The sequence below is a fragment of the Drosophila mauritiana genome, chromosome 3L, assembly GCF_004382145.1.
Source record: "Drosophila mauritiana strain mau12 chromosome 3L, ASM438214v1, whole genome shotgun sequence".
In the NCBI taxonomy this organism is placed as follows: domain Eukaryota; kingdom Metazoa; phylum Arthropoda; class Insecta; order Diptera; family Drosophilidae; genus Drosophila; species Drosophila mauritiana.
In genome coordinates this window covers 3,502,653-3,521,358 of record NC_046669.1, presented here as the reverse complement: position 1 = coordinate 3,521,358, position 18,706 = coordinate 3,502,653, and the positions used below count along the sequence as shown (strand labels likewise).

At 41.3% G+C, this 18,706-nt stretch overlaps 3 protein-coding genes across 9 annotated transcripts in view; all 3 read right to left on the bottom strand.

The window, feature by feature from the left end:
* Window positions 1-1,576: 1,576 nt before the first annotated feature.
* On the bottom strand, window positions 1,577-3,626 carry LOC117141058 (lipase member H). Of its 2 annotated transcripts, none has more exons than XM_033304346.1 (4): window positions 3,345-3,626; window positions 2,807-3,271; window positions 2,552-2,747; window positions 1,577-2,496 (listed from the first exon to the last, which is right to left on the bottom strand). In XM_033304346.1, exons 1-4 carry the CDS (start codon window positions 3,619-3,621, stop codon window positions 2,424-2,426), a joined length of 1,011 nt encoding a protein of 336 aa, XP_033160237.1. In that variant the 5' UTR covers window positions 3,622-3,626; the 3' UTR covers window positions 1,577-2,423. The 2 variants fall into 2 exon arrangements, with proteins under 2 accessions (XP_033160237.1, XP_033160238.1); XM_033304347.1 differs by having other exon boundaries at window positions 2,828-3,271.
* A 90-nt stretch (window positions 3,627-3,716) lies between these two features.
* Window positions 3,717-6,778, bottom strand: LOC117141057 (ficolin-2). Of its 2 annotated transcripts, none has more exons than XM_033304344.1 (5): window positions 6,483-6,778; window positions 5,770-5,900; window positions 5,003-5,214; window positions 4,710-4,893; window positions 3,717-4,654 (listed from the first exon to the last, which is right to left on the bottom strand). In XM_033304344.1, exons 1-5 carry the CDS (start codon window positions 6,651-6,653, stop codon window positions 3,892-3,894), a joined length of 1,461 nt encoding a protein of 486 aa, XP_033160235.1. In that variant the 5' UTR covers window positions 6,654-6,778; the 3' UTR covers window positions 3,717-3,891. The 2 variants fall into 2 exon arrangements, with proteins under 2 accessions (XP_033160235.1, XP_033160236.1); XM_033304345.1 differs by having other exon boundaries at window positions 5,081-5,214.
* Window positions 6,779-10,419: 3,641 nt separating this feature from the next.
* Window positions 10,420-18,706, bottom strand: part of LOC117141985 (cyclin-dependent kinase 14) — an 87,527-nt gene continuing 79,240 nt past the window's right edge. For all 5 annotated transcript variants that reach the window (XM_033305796.1, XM_033305794.1, XM_033305799.1 and 2 more), the window contains 5 exons: window positions 15,389-15,563; window positions 15,028-15,289; window positions 13,424-13,636; window positions 13,158-13,337; window positions 10,420-11,448 (listed from right to left, as the gene is read on the bottom strand). In XM_033305796.1, the coding sequence (XP_033161687.1) occupies window positions 11,384-11,448; window positions 13,158-13,337; window positions 13,424-13,636; window positions 15,028-15,289; window positions 15,389-15,563 (895 nt within the window). In that variant the 3' untranslated portion in view covers window positions 10,420-11,383. The remainder of the gene's footprint in view (window positions 11,449-13,157; window positions 13,338-13,423; window positions 13,637-15,027; window positions 15,290-15,388; window positions 15,564-18,706) is intronic.

Here is an 18,706-nt window from a genome sequence, read left to right as displayed (position 1 = left end):
CGACGTTGTATGCAGGGGAGGCGCTGCAGAGGGATAAGGATGTGGATAAGGTGGGGGTCTTTCGCCTTTGTAGAATATGCCTTCAGGTCGGAAATTTATGCATGTGATTTATGCACAACAACGATTGCCAATTACAATATCATTTCTCTTCTTGTCTCCTCGGCTTTGTATTTGCATTTGTTCATTTTGTCTTGCCTCTGGGTTCCTTTTTTTCCACCTTTTTTACCTGTATCTTTGGGCGAGTGTCCGTGTGTGGGGTGCCATTAAGAAATGTGTCAAAACATGTGAGGGATTATATAAGTTAAAACACGACAGCGCAGGGGTTAAACATACAGAACAGACAGGCTAAAAGGATAATAAGCTGGCGCAAGAAAAAGTGTATTTTTATATAAGCATGCAGTTTCTAAGCTCGCTAATGAATTTATAAATTAATCAAGTCGTTGGTCTAATTATAAAACTTATTAAATTCATTTTTAGGGATTATGTTGATTTGTACTTTCTTACACTTATGAAGTTAAACACTATTTCTCCTTTTCCCCCTGAATTCTCCCGAGCTCATATTGCATATGAATTAGAGCGGAACATTGGTCATTGGCACGTACCCTCTCAAGGGCCCTCTTGGCCCGCTTAACCCCGCTTAACCGGAGACGACCCCCACCCACAAGGCACCCAACCATTCAGCCATTCAGCCATCGCCAGAATCAAAAGTCAACAACTCTCGCTTTGTTTTACTTTCCCAGCAAACAGAAATTAAAGCCAGAGAAAAAAGCAAAACGAGTGGCGGACAGGAAAAGCCAACGCATGACACAAATTTCAGGGAAGGAAGGTGGTGGTGGCAGAACAAAAAGCGGACTGCCGAGGAAATGGGGAAAATGCGTCAAGGGAAATGATGGAAATATTGAGAACGCATATGAGAAGAGCAAAAACCCAAAAAAATAGAAAAAAAAAAAAAAAAAAATAGTCCAGACTTTGGCGCGCGGCACTCGGTAAACAAAGAAATAACGTTCAGCAAACAGAAACGGAAAACAGAAACTCGCTGGTTGACCGAGCATCAATAGAGCGGCTAACTTGCTGGATTTTCACCATGGAAAAGCTGGGGAAAAACAAAACATAAGCTTGGCAGCAAATGCGCGAGTTTCCTGTGCAGGGCGGCTAATGGAGCCTGAAATCGATTTGCGGCACGATACAATGATCTATGATCGACTTAAATGAAGGGTGATCCCCGACCACTGACCACCGAGCCACCGGAACACTTGATCCAACTGCAGCACCTGTGCCACCCACCTTCAGCTTGCGTTCTCGGTGGATTTCCGATCGACAGCCAGCTGTTGCCATCTCGAAATCCCCAAATTTACAGCATTCCAACTCCTTTTAGTGGCATTTGCCTCTTAACTGGGAATTTACGATCGCTGCCTTTGTTTACTCAGTCTCATTGGTGCTCTTCTTATTGGCCTCACCTTCTATACACTCACCTCACGCATTCTCAGCACTGAGAGAAAATTATTAAGTTATGATTTTGCAAGGGTTTGTAAAAATATTTAACATATTTAACCATTGTTTGTAAACAGAACTCGCCACTTGAAGCATTTATTATAAGTTTAATTCCGCCTATGAATTATGCGTGTGTTTTCTCAGTGTATTTGGCCGCTGGCGGCGCAGAGGAAAGAAGCACCACCGAACCACCGAATCGCCAAGCCACCGCACCACCGACGCCGAGGTGTCAAGTGTTTTGCCTTATCTTCTGCGGTTGCTTCCTCTTGTTTGTAGGCCAACAACTCCTCTGCAAGTTAGGATCCCCGATCCAAGAGGAGGAAGCCCGAGACCGCCGACGTGTCTGCCTCTCGAATTGCGTCAAAAATTATCGCCATTAAATGTAGATGAGCGTTTAGTTGTAAAGTTATTGGCCCATAAATAACCCCCGGGTCCGCAGTCATCCGCAGCATCCAGGTATCCGAAGAATCCGAAGAGGGGGACTGTTTGTTCTCTTCATTCATAAATTGAATGTGATTTATGAGCCGTTGCGCTTGCGGAACTTTTCATTGCAGGTTCTAATAAGGATGATGGTCGCAGCTAATTGAAATTCATTTGCTGATTGAGCAGGAATTTAGTGAAATAAAAGATGATTAGCTCTTTTGGTGGGTGAGGGAGATTTTACAAGACTAAATTTATGTGCTGGAAAGGCTTAAGCTATCTCATGTCTCCTTAACGTAATAAATTTGCATTAACACAACTCAAAAACTATAGCTTTTCTATTAAAGCTTATGAATTACTTTTAAATGATTATAGGTTTAAAGAATTATGATAAACTATATTCTTTGTAGAATGTGGGTCAATATAGGTGGTTAGGTGGCGACATCTATTTCTGAAGCTATACATGTCTTCCGGCTTTAAGCGCCATCTGTACATAAGTGCGACAAGTAAAATCAGAAATGTGAGTTCCTGCCCTGGCCGTAGGGTGGCGCTCCATTAGTTTTCAAATAATAGTACAAGGTGGCGCTAGTGAAATATTGTTGTGAAATTTGTGTTTATTGTAACAAAAATTAATACTAACCTGTGATTAACATGTTCGCCCATAAAAACAGTTTGATATTCACTTGGGTTTGTATTAGTTTTTGATTTTTCCCTTAGACAGTCCTCAACACGCCGACTTTTAATGGCCGTCAAACTGCAAGAAATCGCTGGAAAATTCTCAGGCATTCCAATTGATTCAGCGTAGAACATGACTGCTCGATTGTGACTGCAACTATCTAATTAAAAGTATACAAAATATGAAAAACAATAAATAGGAAAACACTATCGAGCTTACAAGCCTCGTGGAGTAGCTTACTGGCAGCAACAACATCCACATTTTCACAGCCTGGCTGTGGAGCCAGTCCAAAATTTGGATAGAAGTCCACAGTTCCTCGAGGCCGAATATCCCCAAACAAAGGATAGTCCGTGTGAATCACATCCACGAATTGAGCGGCATTCGAGTGCAAACTGTCATCCGATCGGCTTGAAAAGAGGGGAAGAGCCGGATCCAGACCCGTAACTCTGCCCAAAGATCCATTGAAATAACGTCCAATTCGTCCTGCAATATGAGCTCCCAAGCTGTGTCCTATGACATGGACTCCTTCTAAAGAGATCCCATGGCGTTGAAGGAATTCCTCCAATAATTTGGCTAGAATCCGAGCCACCTTCTTCACAGCCAACCGCGAGCTGGGATAATCTAAATTGGCCACAGGACCCCAGTCAGCCACCAAAACATTCTCATATCCCTGAGCAGTATAGGCTTCGGGATTGTTGTATTAAAAAAGGAGTTAGATATCTATATCTTATAGGAATTTTGCTCTCCGAATTCTCACCATTTCTCAGAGGCATTATAGAGCCATGGGTGCGCGATCCCAGGTAACCGTGCACAATCAACTTGACAGATTCCGCAGACGACAACTGATCCACAGTCTCTAGGGAAACATCCGCTGATGGTTTAAGGTAGTAAATGGTACTCTGATTAAGTAGAGAGTCTAGCAAAGCGGCATGTAGTCCCAGAAATTGACAGAGAATTGGTACCAGACATAAACTGGTCTTGGCCATGTCTAAAGTAATCCACAGTAAACCCACTCGAATAACTAGAGTTTCCATCGAAAACCCACGTATTTATACCCAAAATATAGCATGCGTTCCGCTAATCGACCGATTAGGGAAAATCTCCCAGAGATGACGTACTTTCAGGCGAGTACTCGTAAATTTACTGTATTATCTAGGTATTAAGTAATTTTCCATAAATATTACACACACACGCACAGAGAGATTCAAAGCTAAAGCTAGGGTTAAAATGCAAGCAATCGATTGTGGGTTATCCCTGATTTCGGAGATGGCAGTTGGATATGGATAGATGTTCTTCTAGATATCCTATCGCCTGGCATCATCTGTTCCCTCGGAAATGGGACGAATCATCCAACGAACCCGTTTCAGCGAATTCTGCCCTGAAAAGGTGTCCCACCAGATCCCAGTTTCTCCAGCTTGGTTCTGGGTGGTATATTCGCCGAATAAGTTGCTCTTTGCGCAGTTGTTAAACCAGCCAGCTCCCTTGTGCCTCAGAGCGCAATTGCACTCCAGGCAGTTGTCATTATCCTGATCCACAGTGCTAAACTTAGCTCCGGCATGATACGACAATGAATCTCCAGCTGAAGGAGTCAAACTATCCTGGAATTTGCCCAGCAAGACGAGTGGATATAGTTCCTTTTCGCTGCCAATGGCAAACAACGAATATCCCGCATACGCCACGTTGCCCGAGAAGTCCTCCATCACAATCCGCAGTTCGTGCAAGGCCGATGAAGTGAGGGCATGCAGTTTGTTGAGACCAATAAAGAAGTCCCCAGCCAAATTGCCAAAGCCATCGCGATAATCCAGCCAGCCGCGTTCGAAGTTCACATCATCGGAGGTGCGGCTCAAAATAACAGTCCAATCCTCATCGCAGGATACGTAGAATGATTCCGATTCGGGTGTGAGCTGGACTTTCAGAATTCCGTGGTTAGCAAGGAAGGAATAGGAGCAACTACTAGGCAACTGCCGTGTAGCTGTTGGTCCATTCAATCCAGTTGGGCCATAGAAGATTGGCTGCTGACTTGGTGTCGACCTAAATCCTTTACCCTGGATCAAACGGCTTTGGCGCCTGAAAGATAAAATTTTCAGTTAAATTACAATTTGAATTACTCAAATATTATTACCTAATGGCCCGCGAAAGATTGGCCACTTCAACCTGCACAGATCTGACACTGAGAGCAGTAGAAGCCAAAAGAGTGGCCAAGGCATCCAGGCGACTTGATAAATTCAAGTTGGATTCATTAAATGTACCTACTCCCGAGCTGGGATACTGTTCCTGCGAAACGTCACGAACAGTGCGCGAGATATCTGCCGATAAGGAAATAAGTTTATAAAAATGTGATCTTCAAAGTGGACTGGGCAACCAGAGAGACAAACACAATACAACAGCACAACATCAACATTTCTAGTATGTTACCCTTCATCTTTTTGCGATTTCTTAGCTTGTGTTTTAGCTCCCTGACATTCCGGGGACCGAAAACCTGATCGGTTTCACCTTTAAGCTCGTCTAGAGTGTTCCTCGAAAGCCGCTGGATGTGCTCAAAACTGTCCAGTCGCTGCAGGAAGTCCAGTTGCTGGGCCTTCATCGATTCCATGCGGGCCGAACTGCTTTCCACCAGCTGATCCAATCTAAAAAAGTTTTTATATAAATAGTTAATAAATAGAAAACGATAAAGAAGCCCTCATTGCCTTCGAAATGGCGCACTTATACGATTTTCCTTGGGTTCAGTAAATGATAAAGCTCTAAGATATATTTCTGTTTGTATTGTTTCGCTTGCTAATCATCTTGAGCTTGCCACTTGCAGATTTCCGTTTTCAAACGACCGTAAGAAATAACCGATTAAAGTCAACAAAGAAAAAAATATATTAACCAAACAAGCAAAACGATGAGATACAATCTATAAACACTCTCCGGATGCGTGTGAAAATCACCACCGAATTTCTGCGAACCCATAACAATAAATTTGACCCAAAAAGCGAGAGCAGGTGCTACCCAACGATTACTGATCAAAGAAATATAATTATATTCGCAAAGGATTGAACATCATTAAAGAGTTAATTCCTCTGCCAAATAAGTCGCAGTGTCACACAAAAGTTTCCGAAGAGCTATTGATGCGCGGTTTTTGCTCTACCGGTTTTACAAAAATATTTCATTTGATCCGTCTATGTCAAACCAGTTCTCACTTCTTATCGATGACTTCCAGGCGGTGGCGCTGGTCCTCGTCCAAGGTCACCAAGATGCCAACGCGATCGTGCAGATTGGTCATCAGCTCCTTGTAGTCACATCTGGGAGCACTTGTGGGGGTCGCAATGCTCTGGAGAATGGCAGTACAAACAAAAAGAAGGGAGACGCTACATTTAGCAAACACGAGGCCAGCGCATTGAACTTGTTCTGGCCAAAACGAAACCTGCTGGCCAAAAGTTAGCAGCCAGTCGGCAAGTTTAAAATTCACATTACAGTGGGCGATCGAGAGAACAAACACACATTATGCCAAATGGGTTTTTGCATTTCAAACAAAGGGATAATTTATTTTATGTTTCTTGTATTTATTTCTGCCACAAATTGAGGTTGCTTATGTCACTTAAAAACACTTGTTCAAAGCTTTTGTCTCAAATATTTTATATTTATCTCTTCTCTTTTTCAGCTATTTTGTCGTTTTACCATATGATATTTATAGCGTTTGTTTTGATTTTTATTATAGACAGCATTCCAAATTTACCAATCGCGAGACTCAGATGAATCACTAAGTGATACTAAACTTTACTAAACGAATGTTTTTATATTTAACACCATTAAGTTATTTTTTATGTTCAAAATTAGTATCATTTTTAATTACAATTTTGCAAGTTAGGTTTTTGTTCTTTCGATCGTCTGCTGTGTTTTCACTGTAACGCACTCGGAAGTTGTTGGGCATGCGCGACCGCGTTTGGTTGCTTCGCAGGTTACGAGGTGGGAGTGGTGGTGCCTGTGTGACTCCGGGTACTTCCAGCACGGAACCAGTGCCGAAACCGCAGATCACAGCCAGCACCATGACAATGGCCATGGCCGCTAATTGGGGCCTCATCATGTCACTTTGTTTACGCGTCGCTCAAAGCAAACGAATCACTGGCAATCAATCGAGAATTTGACACCTATCCTTGGTTCCGCGCCAGAAGGAAAATCCGAGATCAATACGTCCGTTTCGGTTGAAGTTTGCGAAGAAACTGAGCGTATATGAAGACCCAGCTCTTGGAGAGGAGCTTTTCTCGTTGAAAAGCTTTCGTGAGATGCTCGAAGTTTATGTTTTTCGAGGGATCGTCTTTGTTTATGCACATCTGTCTAGAAGACTGCGAAAAAACCCCCCGGCGTTTTGGACTTTTTTGGCCTGTCAATCAATTGGTTGTTTGTCTACTCGGCACGCTGATCAGTCCAAATCAATTTGCAACGGCTTGTCGAGAACTATGAACACGAGCTGAGAGAATTATTAATTGACTATTCAAAAAAGGGGGATGGAATCACCACTAAGAGCTACTAGTCTTGTGCTTAACTATAGCTTTTAGTTCTGGTATCATTATAATGCTAATTAGTTCGTAAAGTACTTAAGCCCAAGATTAAATGTGGCATCGTTATGGCCATATGTTATTACTGAAAACAGTCTTTGTTTAGTAGTGATTAATTCAAAAATCATTAGACTTCTTCTTTTCTTTATTCTTCAAGCCACCGATATTGGAAAAATGAATACTGTTTAAAAACCAAATGTCAGCAACTACATATACCAAAGCTAACACTTTATGTAATTATTTACATATTTTATTAAAGAAGCTATTTTCGACGATCTGTTACTTTGTCTTAAAAGTGGCCAAGTGCGTAATATGGCGTAACTGGCTGTAAACCCACATTTGAGGAGCTTCTCGCCTTAAGTCATCTATGCTAATTGCTAGATAATTTTATGCAACTGAAGCTATAGCTAAAATTCCCTACGTAGTTTGCATGCCAATGATATGCAAAACCCATTCACTGGTCGTTTGGTTAAGCCTGCCTCAACTAGGCGTCATTTCCATATATTAAACTACATATATTGGCCGATATGAAAGGGTTAACCTTAGCAAGCGATGAGTAATCATGAGGTGCGGAATGCATGCCAAATGCCGTGGTTTCCCCGATACGTTGACATTATATTTATAGAACTTATATGCGTTTTTATTTATATATATTTTGGCCTTAGCCGTCATCGGTTGGATATAATGCAAGACTCACGAACAGAATAAATATGGATGCAATGGCATTTTTCATTCGGCATAACAACTTGTTCACGAGATTACCTTTGATTTTCCGTTGTTGTTCCGCTTATGTCATCTGTAATTGTTTTGCTCAATTACAATGGTGATGGGTTTTATGGACTTCTGAAGGTTTACAGCTGCATCCAGCTTAGTCATAGGATGTTGAACGTAGGAAACCTTTTCCTCCGACCAGCTGCAGATGAATCGTGCCGAGATGCCAATCGTCAGGCCCAAAGCTCATCCAACTCTATTTGTGGCCAAGATGAATTGCCGGAATGGTGACGCAACCGGCCGTTGGGTGGCAAAAAAGTCGGAGGAGAAATAAGTTTCTTAACATCATGTATATTGTTCGCGGTTTGCCCGAAAAAAGAGTTGTGTCATTTACATAATTAATGCCTTTGGATCCCATGGCTGCCACCCATTTTGCCCGTCCTACATCATCATTTCGGCGACTTGTCATCCTCTGAATTATTTCAATTGCTCGAAATGGGGCTGAGTAAATTTCAAAGCTTGCCAACATTTCAAGCAATCAAAAATTATTGTCTATATTGTTATTTATGGCCAGAGAACTAGCCCATAAATCAGTCGGATATTCTTGGAAAATAAACAGCACTCATTACTTTTCATTGGCCTTGGCCGCTTTTTATTTAATATTAAATTATTGTACAGGTTGAACTTATTCAAATTGTATTTAGTTGCCATCCATTTGTTAAATAATAAACATTCAATATTTTTCCACTTTAAATATACCCATCGTGTCTGTTACTCTTGCCGAATATTGTTTTGTTCGTCTTTCGCTACTTAGAAATCAACTACAAATATTTACAAAATTTTCATTCTTATTTGGGGGTTTGTGGGCCGCACCCAGTTTTTCGTTTAACTATACAAAAATGCTTACGAGGTAAACATAAAAATTGCATGCTCCATCTAAACTATCGCCTATCTGCATCGAGAGTTCGTAATTTGTGTTAATAGATTTATTTTGTTTTTAACAAAGGTACATTAAATATATTTACGACAAATTCAATGCATTAAAAATATTTAAGTTTCTCATCATTCCAGCCCTCCAGTTAATTGTTTTTACCTTTCGTTCCCGGGGTTCCGAGGGATGGATTGCCCCGCGCTTAGCTACTATATAGAGTACGATCCGCTAAAAACATTCTTAGTTATTTACTCGTTTCGATTACGTTAGGGATTAGCTTAGTTTTCTCCATTATCATTTGCCTGCTTGCTCTTCTCGAATGTTGTGCAAAATAATCAATTAGAGTGCTCTCGGAAAATGCACCGAAAATCATTAGCTTTTGCTGATAAAATTGCATTTAACGGAAACGGAAACGATAACGAAAACCAGTTCAATCTTCGCTAATTTCGTTTGATTCGATTTGTTCCATTGGCTCATTGGCTTATAAACTATGGACGTAACCTTCGGGATGGGAAAAGTGCAAAAGTGCGTTGCCATGCTTCGTTACCTTTTGTGTTGCGATCCAATAATTAATTGGGTAAAATTCGCAGAGAACCAAAAATAGCAGAATGCATAAACATCCTCTTCGCCAAATTTCGAGTGCGTGCAAAATTTCGTTTCACTTTAATGTACTGCTCTTCTTGGCTAGCAAACAATTCTAAACAATTTCGCTGGCCAGCTGCTACATTTGTTTTCTAAAGTGCCTAATTCTTTATCTTTATTAAGTTTTTGTTTACTTTGTGTTGTGTTTACCTTGCTGTAGTGTATTTCAGTGTGTGTTTTTGCATACTTTTTTCATAAATCACAGAAAAAGTTTATTCATTTGAAATATTTGGTTTTCCATTCGCCATTGTTTAAATTTGACTTTTACTTTTGCTACAAAATATAATCTGCTTTCGGAGCGCTATTAAAACGTGGCCCAAATCGAGTTTCGTTCGAGTTATTTAAGTATCAACTAACTTAACGGGCTTGATATCTCCTTATAATCATGTCTTAATCAGAGAATCTTAGCAATTTGATTGCCTACAACTCAAATTGGCTCGTCTTTCTCATAGATTTTTACGATATTCATAATATATTTTGTTCTACGCTTTAGTTTCCTCTACTCAAATCGTTTTTGATTCATTTACTTGTTTCAAAACCATGTGAAGTGTCTTTGATTTCAATTTGCACATTTGTTAGCTCTCATTTGAACTTCTCTTTAAGATTTGTGGAACCCGAACACGACGGGCGTCCTCTCGTTTTGGCCAAATACGGTACGTTTCTTAGATTATGGAAATGGATTGGGCTTGGTTTCGATACTTCGCGCTACGAACTCTATGTAAAATACTTGGTTAGGTTACTTTAGTGTTTAGTTGATGGCTATTTTATCTCGAATTTACTTTTGGTTGATTGCTAAAAATTTGATTCTACTATTTTGCGTTCTTTGCTAGTTAAATTGTTTATCTATTCGCTTAAGTTTGCATCGAAAATGTTATGATTTATGATCCGTCAGCCTTCCTCCCGACCTTTGATTTTTGACTAAATGTTTCTAGGAATTCAATCATCATCCGCACGTCAGCAAATCTGCGAAAATAACCAACAACTTAGGTAATAAAAAGATACAAAACGAAATCAGCAAACATAAATGGTATAAATGGTTTAAATTTATTGTTTTACATATCGTTAAAAATTGATTTACTTGCTTTTTACATAAATTCATTTAACAGTTATAAAATTATCACTTAAACAGCGCGGCGAACTGATATATTTTATAATGACAAAGGAAACGTTACAAAATCATGCAATCCAACAAATTAAAGGAGCTGTGAGCAGAACTAAATAAGTCTTAATATGAAAAAGTCGATAATTTTAAGTTGAGTAATTGCTTGGAAATAATCATACATTTTTTGAGCACATCATTATTTGATTAATTGTTTCGTTTTTTTAGGCGCGTTGCCGTTTATTCATTAATTTTTATTAATTGCACTCTATTAAAGCAGTAACCAATTGAATTTATATTTGCAATTTTAATAAACACTCTGCAGTCGAACATTCGCGTTGAAAATATCGAATAAAAACTAAAGGAAAAAATGTAAACGAAATACACACGAGCATATCAAACATGATGATGAAAATATTGCGTAATCCACAGAGGCAATTCACTCACTAAAAGCTACCATTAAATGTACATTTTTGTTAGCTTACAAAAGAATACAGAAAAACGTGTCTGCGCTTTGACTAAACTGAGTATCCTTTTCGACGCGGCTGCAGGATGGCGAGAAATCTAATGAAATCTAAGCTAACATTAAGCAATTTGACTGAAATTAAAATGCTGCCGTTGGTGCCGTGTCTTCTGCTAAACTCCCTCAGCTAACTCACTGCGAAATCGAACTAATAACTAAAAAGTATCATAGAATTATAGTACAAAACTTCTGCGCGGGCGAGAAGTTCCTCTTGCATTATATATGGCTGTCGATTGCTGGATGATGCGATAGGTTGATTGACAGATTGATAGTCCAGGAGGATGTTGATTGGGTGATTGGGATCCTAACAGTAGAAACGTACGCCATCCACAGAGAGGACTTGCTTTAATTTTCATTTATTCTGTCGATTTGGCTCCGTGTAAAGCTGCACGCCTTCCACGGTGAAAATTGAGGTTTCTGTTTTTGGGGCGAGAGAGAAACGGACATTGGTAATTAGTGAAAAATAATAAAATAATATTTGTAATTAAAAAGTTTGAGTTATGAAACATGCTGAACTCTGACCATGACATAATTTAATTTACGACCATCGATGAGCGACAATTAAAATTGCCATTGGCGAAATTACATTTTCCAGCCGCACATGATACACTCACACAATTGCCAGGCAACCTAACCACGTACAAAAGTCACACGGATGAGTACAGTAGTCGCTCTAATGAGTGAACACTGTATAATGGGAGTGGTTGGGTAGTAATATTGAGCCCACATATATTACTGAATTGTAACACACATATTGCATGTTTAAGTTGCTTCGAAGCTTCCTAAAGCAGTGCTTACTGTATTAGAGTTCGTAATACACAGAGTGTATGCGAACCTAAGCCACAAAACCGCACACGGGGTGTGATGACCTTTCCTGGCCATGATAAATGAAGCGCATTAGTTGCGTTTTAATTGATTCTATCTGTCCACGCTGCGTATACGCAATGTTGCAGCGGGAAATACTGGGGTAAATTCCAGGAAATGTTCCACCCTTTCGTAATGAGTTGGGTTAGGGTTTTTGTACAGCGGCTGTGATTTAGCCAGAAATTAGCATAGCTTCCTCTTCTGGGTTTGATTGTAGAAAAAATATATCCAGTTTTGTGTAAACAAATCAAGCGGTAATCGCATTTTAAGCACACTTTAAGCTGCCCTCGATTAAGTGCAAGTCCAAAGAGGGGAATTTGCGCTTTATTCATTTATTTTTGGTTTTCCCGACTGCATTCTCGAGTGGCTTTTGTGCCCCCATACAAATATATGCATTTTTAAAGCCCTCTCTATTGCACTTCCCTAGTTTTCCCGAAACTCAGTGGATTGCATTTGCCAAATTGCATAGTCCGCAACTTGATGCGGGTTTTTGGGGCTACCCTTAAATTTTTTCGGAAATGTTTCCATTTACCGAGTGGCATCCGATAGGAGGTCTGCTAATGAATGCAGGTCGTCGGGAAAAACGGAATTTAGTATCTATTTTATGTAACAGAAAACGCAGGGCAGTTGTAGTGGAATTGGAAGAGATAATTGCTTATACGTACGCAATCAAAATAATCAAAACATCAGATATTAAATATCCACAGGATTATTTTATACAGTTTTCATAAAATAGATAATTCCATTTGGTGCCATATCATGTTTTGAATTGCAAAGCGAACCATTATTTACTTTTGAATGTTCACTTATCGCAATCTAATTAGTAGACCAGCTTGATTTTCTGTCTGTGGGTCTGTATTTGTCCAACAAGTTTGTCCTTTGCATTCGGTATTTATTTTCCCAACTTGTTGCAAACTTTTGCCACCACTTGAAATACAAATTAAAACCGGCAAATGCAATTACTGTTAACTATACCTCGGAAACACTCGCTAAGCAGGCCCTCAATCCACGGAAAACTGCTCGAAAGGCAAACAAATTGTCGCGAAACTTAAATGAGTTGTCCCTTACAAAGAATGGGCTACCGTCACGGGATTTTTCCCTGACTTTCAGCCAACTTTGAACAAACATTTCATCCTTTTTTCCCCTTTTTTTTCGTTGCCTTGCGAAGCTTTGTTAATTGGTTTTCTCTCCAGCCACACAGACAATGGCCAAAAGTTCGGGCTGTAAATGTTTAATGCATTAATTCAATTTGCGCGACTCACCGTCTGGCAATTCGTAGAGTTTCTTTGGCAACTGCGCAAAGTACGGATGCTGCAGTGCATCATCGGCGCCCAAACGCTGCTCCGGATTCAGTTGCAGGAAGCCGTTAGCTATCGTCTCGCCTTCGATGATGTCGTATAGCCGTGGGAAGTTGTGACCCAGTTTCCGCGGTCGATAGAAACCTGCACCGAAAGGTTAAGGGGTGTACACCAAATTAGCTTCCAGAGTTCAACCAGGTCGCTCTCTGGCCCTGAGGCCAATTACTTACCCAGCTTGTGTGGCTTGTAGCCGGGAAAGTGGGTGACCCCCGGCCACGTGTCCTCGGTGGGCGTGCCCAGCAATTTGAATATCTTGTCCAGCTGATCGTAGGTATCACGTATGCCCGGAAACGTCGGCATCCCGGTCACCATCTCCACGAAGATGCAGCCCACGCCCCACATGTCCAGCGAGGTCGAGTACTCCGTGCTGCCCAGCAGGACATCTGAAATGGTCACGAACTCCAGGGTAAGTAAAAGCACTTCTGTTTTCCCCACTTTTGTTGCAAAATAAATTGCCATTTTAAATAAATAAGAGGGCGAGAGAGAGCAGGAACTCCAGGACGAGATAGTTCTCCACTTCCTGTGCACCTTTGTGTTTATCTTTGCTGCTGCTTTTTGGCCAGCAGCTAACAAAGTTTAGTCCTCCCATGGGCACACGCGAATTTCTGGGTTGGATGCTGTTTGTGTTTAAATAAAAGGAGCTTGAAGCTTAAACTATAAATATACCCGATAAAGCAGTATGTGCACAACAATAAGCCAAACTAAAGTCACAATATATGTATCTCAATCTTTTTCGAAAAGCATCTAACGCACCTTAAAGAACGTTTTTTAAAAGTAGTACCTACGTAAGCATCTGTTCGCCTCCCACACCAATTTTCCGCGCAGGTGGCGACAGGTGCCCATGGCAACCACATCCGCATCCCCATCCGTTCGTATCCCCTTTGTTTTTTGCATGCCTGCGCTTTTTGCCTGCCGGCGCTGTCTGCCAAGAAGTGCAGATTAAATTTGTTTAACATGCTTCCGAACTATTCCCCAGCTGACGTTGATGCTGCCCAGGGGTCAGGGTGGTCAGTAGTCCGGAGTACGGACTGCAGCGCAGGTATTCCAGCAGACCCAAAGTGTTTATGCCAAGGGAATTGCATATTAGAAAAAATTAACTTTATTCCTCTGTCTCTAGTCCTGCGCTTTAGTTTTCCATTTAGCTGGCTCGCAAATTGATGGAAAAATCTTTGCCATGCAAAGTGAATTGTTTACCCATTGTCAAGGGAGGGATCTTAGTGAGGCATTAATTTAATCCCAGCCGAGCTACTCTGCTATGCCAACAATTTTCAGCCTGCATGGACGTCAATTAATTGGCTTCGAGTGCACAAAACAAACGAAATATTTTAATGCGATTTTCAAATTGGTTCGACTTTGGGGCTTGGGCTAAGCTCCAAACTGCAAATTGTTTGCGCCTGGGAAAAGTGATTACTAGTTTTTTTTTTTATTTTGGCCATGAGCAGCTTACATGAAAAGGCTCTTAGCTGTTTAAGTTTAAAGGGATTAAGAGATAGTGAAATATCAAATCACATGGCAAAATTGAATCCTTTAGCATTTCTTCGCCTACGTATGCAATGTGAAATTGGTGTGTAAAAAGAAAGAATTTGCTATTCATTCCAGCCAGGGCTGCATTCCGGCAAATATTCAACATTTTAGGTAACCAAATTAAAAGTAAACAAGATTCTCTGGACTGAGGAATACGGCCAGATATTTAAATTAAAATACACAGAATTGCTCATGGTCTCCCTGCCACTCTCTCTTCCTCCAACCCACAGCACCAAATGGGATAGCTCACCTGGAGGGCGGTACCATAACGTGACCACCTCGTGGGAGTAGGTGTGGCTGGGCACGCTCTTGGCCCTGGCCAGTCCGAAGTCGGCCAACTTCAGTTCGCCGCAGTCGCTAATGAGCAGGTTCTGCGGCTTGACATCCCGATGGAGGACACGCCGCTTGTGGCAGTAGGAGAGTCCACGGAGCAGCTGGAAGAGGAACAGGCGCACGTTGCGATGGTCCAGGCCGCCCGGATGCTTCTCCATGTATTGCGACAGATCCGTATTCTGGAAATGGGTTCGACATTAGTTCAAGTAGTAATACTGAGTAGACAACAATCAACCAACTATCGCTTTCAGATCTCAATGAACATTTCAAGTACTCACCACATATTCAAAGACAAAGGTCAGCGTCTCGCGCGTGTGGACAATGTCGTGCAGCGTGACGATGTTGCTGTGTTTCAGTTCTTTCAGCAGCGAGGCCTCGCGAATCGCGGTGAAGGGTGCTCCCTCCTCCTCCTGCAGGCGAATCTCCTTCAGCGCCACCCGCTGGTAGGTTAATCTGCAGGCCACAGAAATGGGGACGGGGAATTAATAAAATAAATACTCGAGCGGGAATGTCCGACAAGAACAACAATTGCACAGCTGCCGGCGAGGCAACAAAGAATTAGGCTCGCAATTTGTGGTAGGAGCCCACCCACAATAGCGTCCTTGCCAGAAGTCAGGACATGTTGGGTGGGTCCGACGGGGGCCTTTGTATATTAAACAGACATAACGACCCAACACGCAGGGAAATGTACGGCAAACACTTAAATTAGGATAAGGGACAGGCCACAGGACATGGAAGGGAGAGCATACAGCTTGGACCAGTGATGGCACTTCAGCTTCTTTTCTAGTCAAATATGGTGGAGACTTTAATGGAAATAAGTGTTAGCTTTCTTGCGAAGTCTAAATATTTATAGAAGTAGGAAAAAAGAGAACTTTAAAATTGTTAAATGCTTAGCAGTAATGTATATCCCTTCCAATTAGACCAGGTTGTACTTTTTTGGAAGAGTGACAGCACTGAAGGAAGGATATAGGGGACAGGACACAGCCGAGGACATTTGAAGTGTCAAATTAGGTTAAATTATTTGACACTGCCGCACAGACGCTGGCAATTTATGCGGCTTTCTCGCATTGCCAAGGCAAAATTCTAATTGGCATGGCAAAAACCACCCGAAATAAAACGAAGAAGCCAGCAAAGCTGGAGAATTTTACCATAAAGTAGTTGACTTTAAGAGCAGAAGCTAGAGTGAATTTACGAAAGTTTTCTTCAGGGCTCGAGTTCACCCTGCATGAAGATGTCACTCGTATATGTCAAAGTGCAAGTTTTTAGGGGCTAGAATTTATCACGCCAGTAGCTAATTGGGCAAGCGAGGGTTAATGATGATGATGAGGGCTCCTGATGACTGAACTCAAGCGCATCAATTTGTCGAGCAGCATCGTAAATTCTGAGAGGGAAGTAAATATGCGCGAAATACCCTAAACTTTTTATCGCACACATAAAAATTCGCAGAATTTTCCCTATTCTCAAACAAAATCGCCGGGTTGCGGCGAATTAAATCTTTTATGTCATATCAAAATGTATTCTAAAACACACTTGGTTAATAAACCTTTAGCATCTAGGAGCCTGAATGCTATAAAAAGCTTATGTCCTTACCGCATCCTGAGCAATTTCCATGTAAACGAAAAACAGCTGCCAGGCAAAGAGATTTTTCTCACGAAAAGTGTACACAGAAAGAAAGGGAGTTGATTCAAGAAGCTGTGTAATCAGATTAGCTCAAAAAGTTAATTCAGCGCATTAGAACATTATTTTTTCAATATATTGTCTAACAATCTTTAAGCTTTATTATAATGTAAACATAAATACATTTTTTCAATAAATAGATTTTATTTCTGTGCATAAGAAAAGCTTCAAAATTGCTTGATAATTTTTCAAGTGCGCAATGGTTGGGGATTGTGAAGAGGATTTGTTGGCTGAGATCAAACTTCGTCTTGTTAATGTTAAAATAATACGATTTAGTTAAGCATAAACCGAAAATTGCGTGTGCCATCAAAGTTGAGGCAAACTTTTCGCAATCGAAGTTTCCCCCCGCCAGATGGCGTCTTTTCGTGACAGCTGACCTACTAAATGCTAATCAGCAACTTGACTTTCTGCTTGAGGACTCTTAGCCTGATTTCATGCCCTTTTCAGTGTTTGCATAGGTAGAAAATAGTAGTCGACAAATGCCAACGTACATCGGGAAATACAAAGGAATCCAGGACAAGGCAAGGAAAAACGAAAGTCAAATGGAAGTGAAATCATTCATGAAATCTTTTACAATTGACAAACAGAAGGATCTACCGCTGGAGGATTAATTTGGCAGAAGGGGGAAAAAAACAGTCCGAGAGGAAGCATAAATCTTAGAGAAGGAAAGTGACCTAAATTTCCATTTGAAAGGCAGGGGAAAAAAACAGAGCGCAAGGAGTCGCAAAAAGGACTCTAAACAAAGCCAGGCCCAAGAAAAGTAAAAGCCAAAAACTGAGGGGTCACATTTCCATTTGGCAGATAAATTAGAGCGAATTAATTGCATTTCGTATAAACAAAGGCTAATTGGAACTCATTTCGCATGTAAGTGCCGTCGTGCATAGCAAATGAGAAAAGGAAAGTCGGGAAAACTAGGAGCTGTAGGGTAACAATAGGGCGGAAAAGAGGGAAAACTCAGTCAAAGAGGCTGTCAAACAACTTTCTGCTCGTTCTTCACGTAATGCCCATTGTACAAGGAACAAGTTCGAGGCAACACCAGAGCAAATGATTGTCAAATAAATCAAAAACAAAAGGGAGCCAAAGATAAAGTGTGTGTGAGGGCAGGAGGAAGTGGAAAATGGGGTGGGAAAACCAGGGGGCAAGTGGCTGTGACAGGCAAAAAAAAAAGGGGACTCGGTGGCATCTATCATCGAAGAACTGGGACAGGGGAATCCTGTCAGAAAGGTGACGAAGCTGGCTCTCTTTCTCCCGCGTTGCCAGTACCATTTGTCAAATTATGAGCGAAGAATCTCAAGGCCCCAACTCCAATTCCAAACTCCAGATCCTTAAACAGCTGAAATCAGTGCCAGACGAGGCGCAAATGAGGCAGCATTTTGTGCTGCCATGCTTTTCCGGGCAGGGTGAATGAAAATGGGCTGTGGAAAACCCAAGGAAGCCAACTCAATTGTGGGGCAAGTCTTCACAAAAGTGCGTGTTGTGCACTGGAACAAATTTTATCTAATGCTTAGCGATATTTTGAAAGATTCAAATGATTACAAATAAGTAAGCCACACAATTAAGACTCTTTAGTTCTTAGTTTATTACTTAAACTAATCTAAACTTCGCTCCCCCTTCTGATTTTTTTTAGTGCAGAGTTAGGCCAACTAAACAATTGGGGACACGGGAGGAAAAGGAGCTGCGGAAACAGGACATTTCCGCTGCTCCTGCTGCAACTCAATCTCCTTCTCCCGCCGAGTGACCCACATTGCCCCTTGGTAAACCACCCCGACCAACCTTTCCTTTTGGCCGTGATTGATAGCCACATTTGCATGGCTCTGGCTGTAATGAGTCTGCCAACGGGGACAAAGGAATACGGTTTGGGATGGATCGGGAGACGAAGCCAGAAAGAGCAGAGCTCCAAAAATAGCTAAGGGAAAACG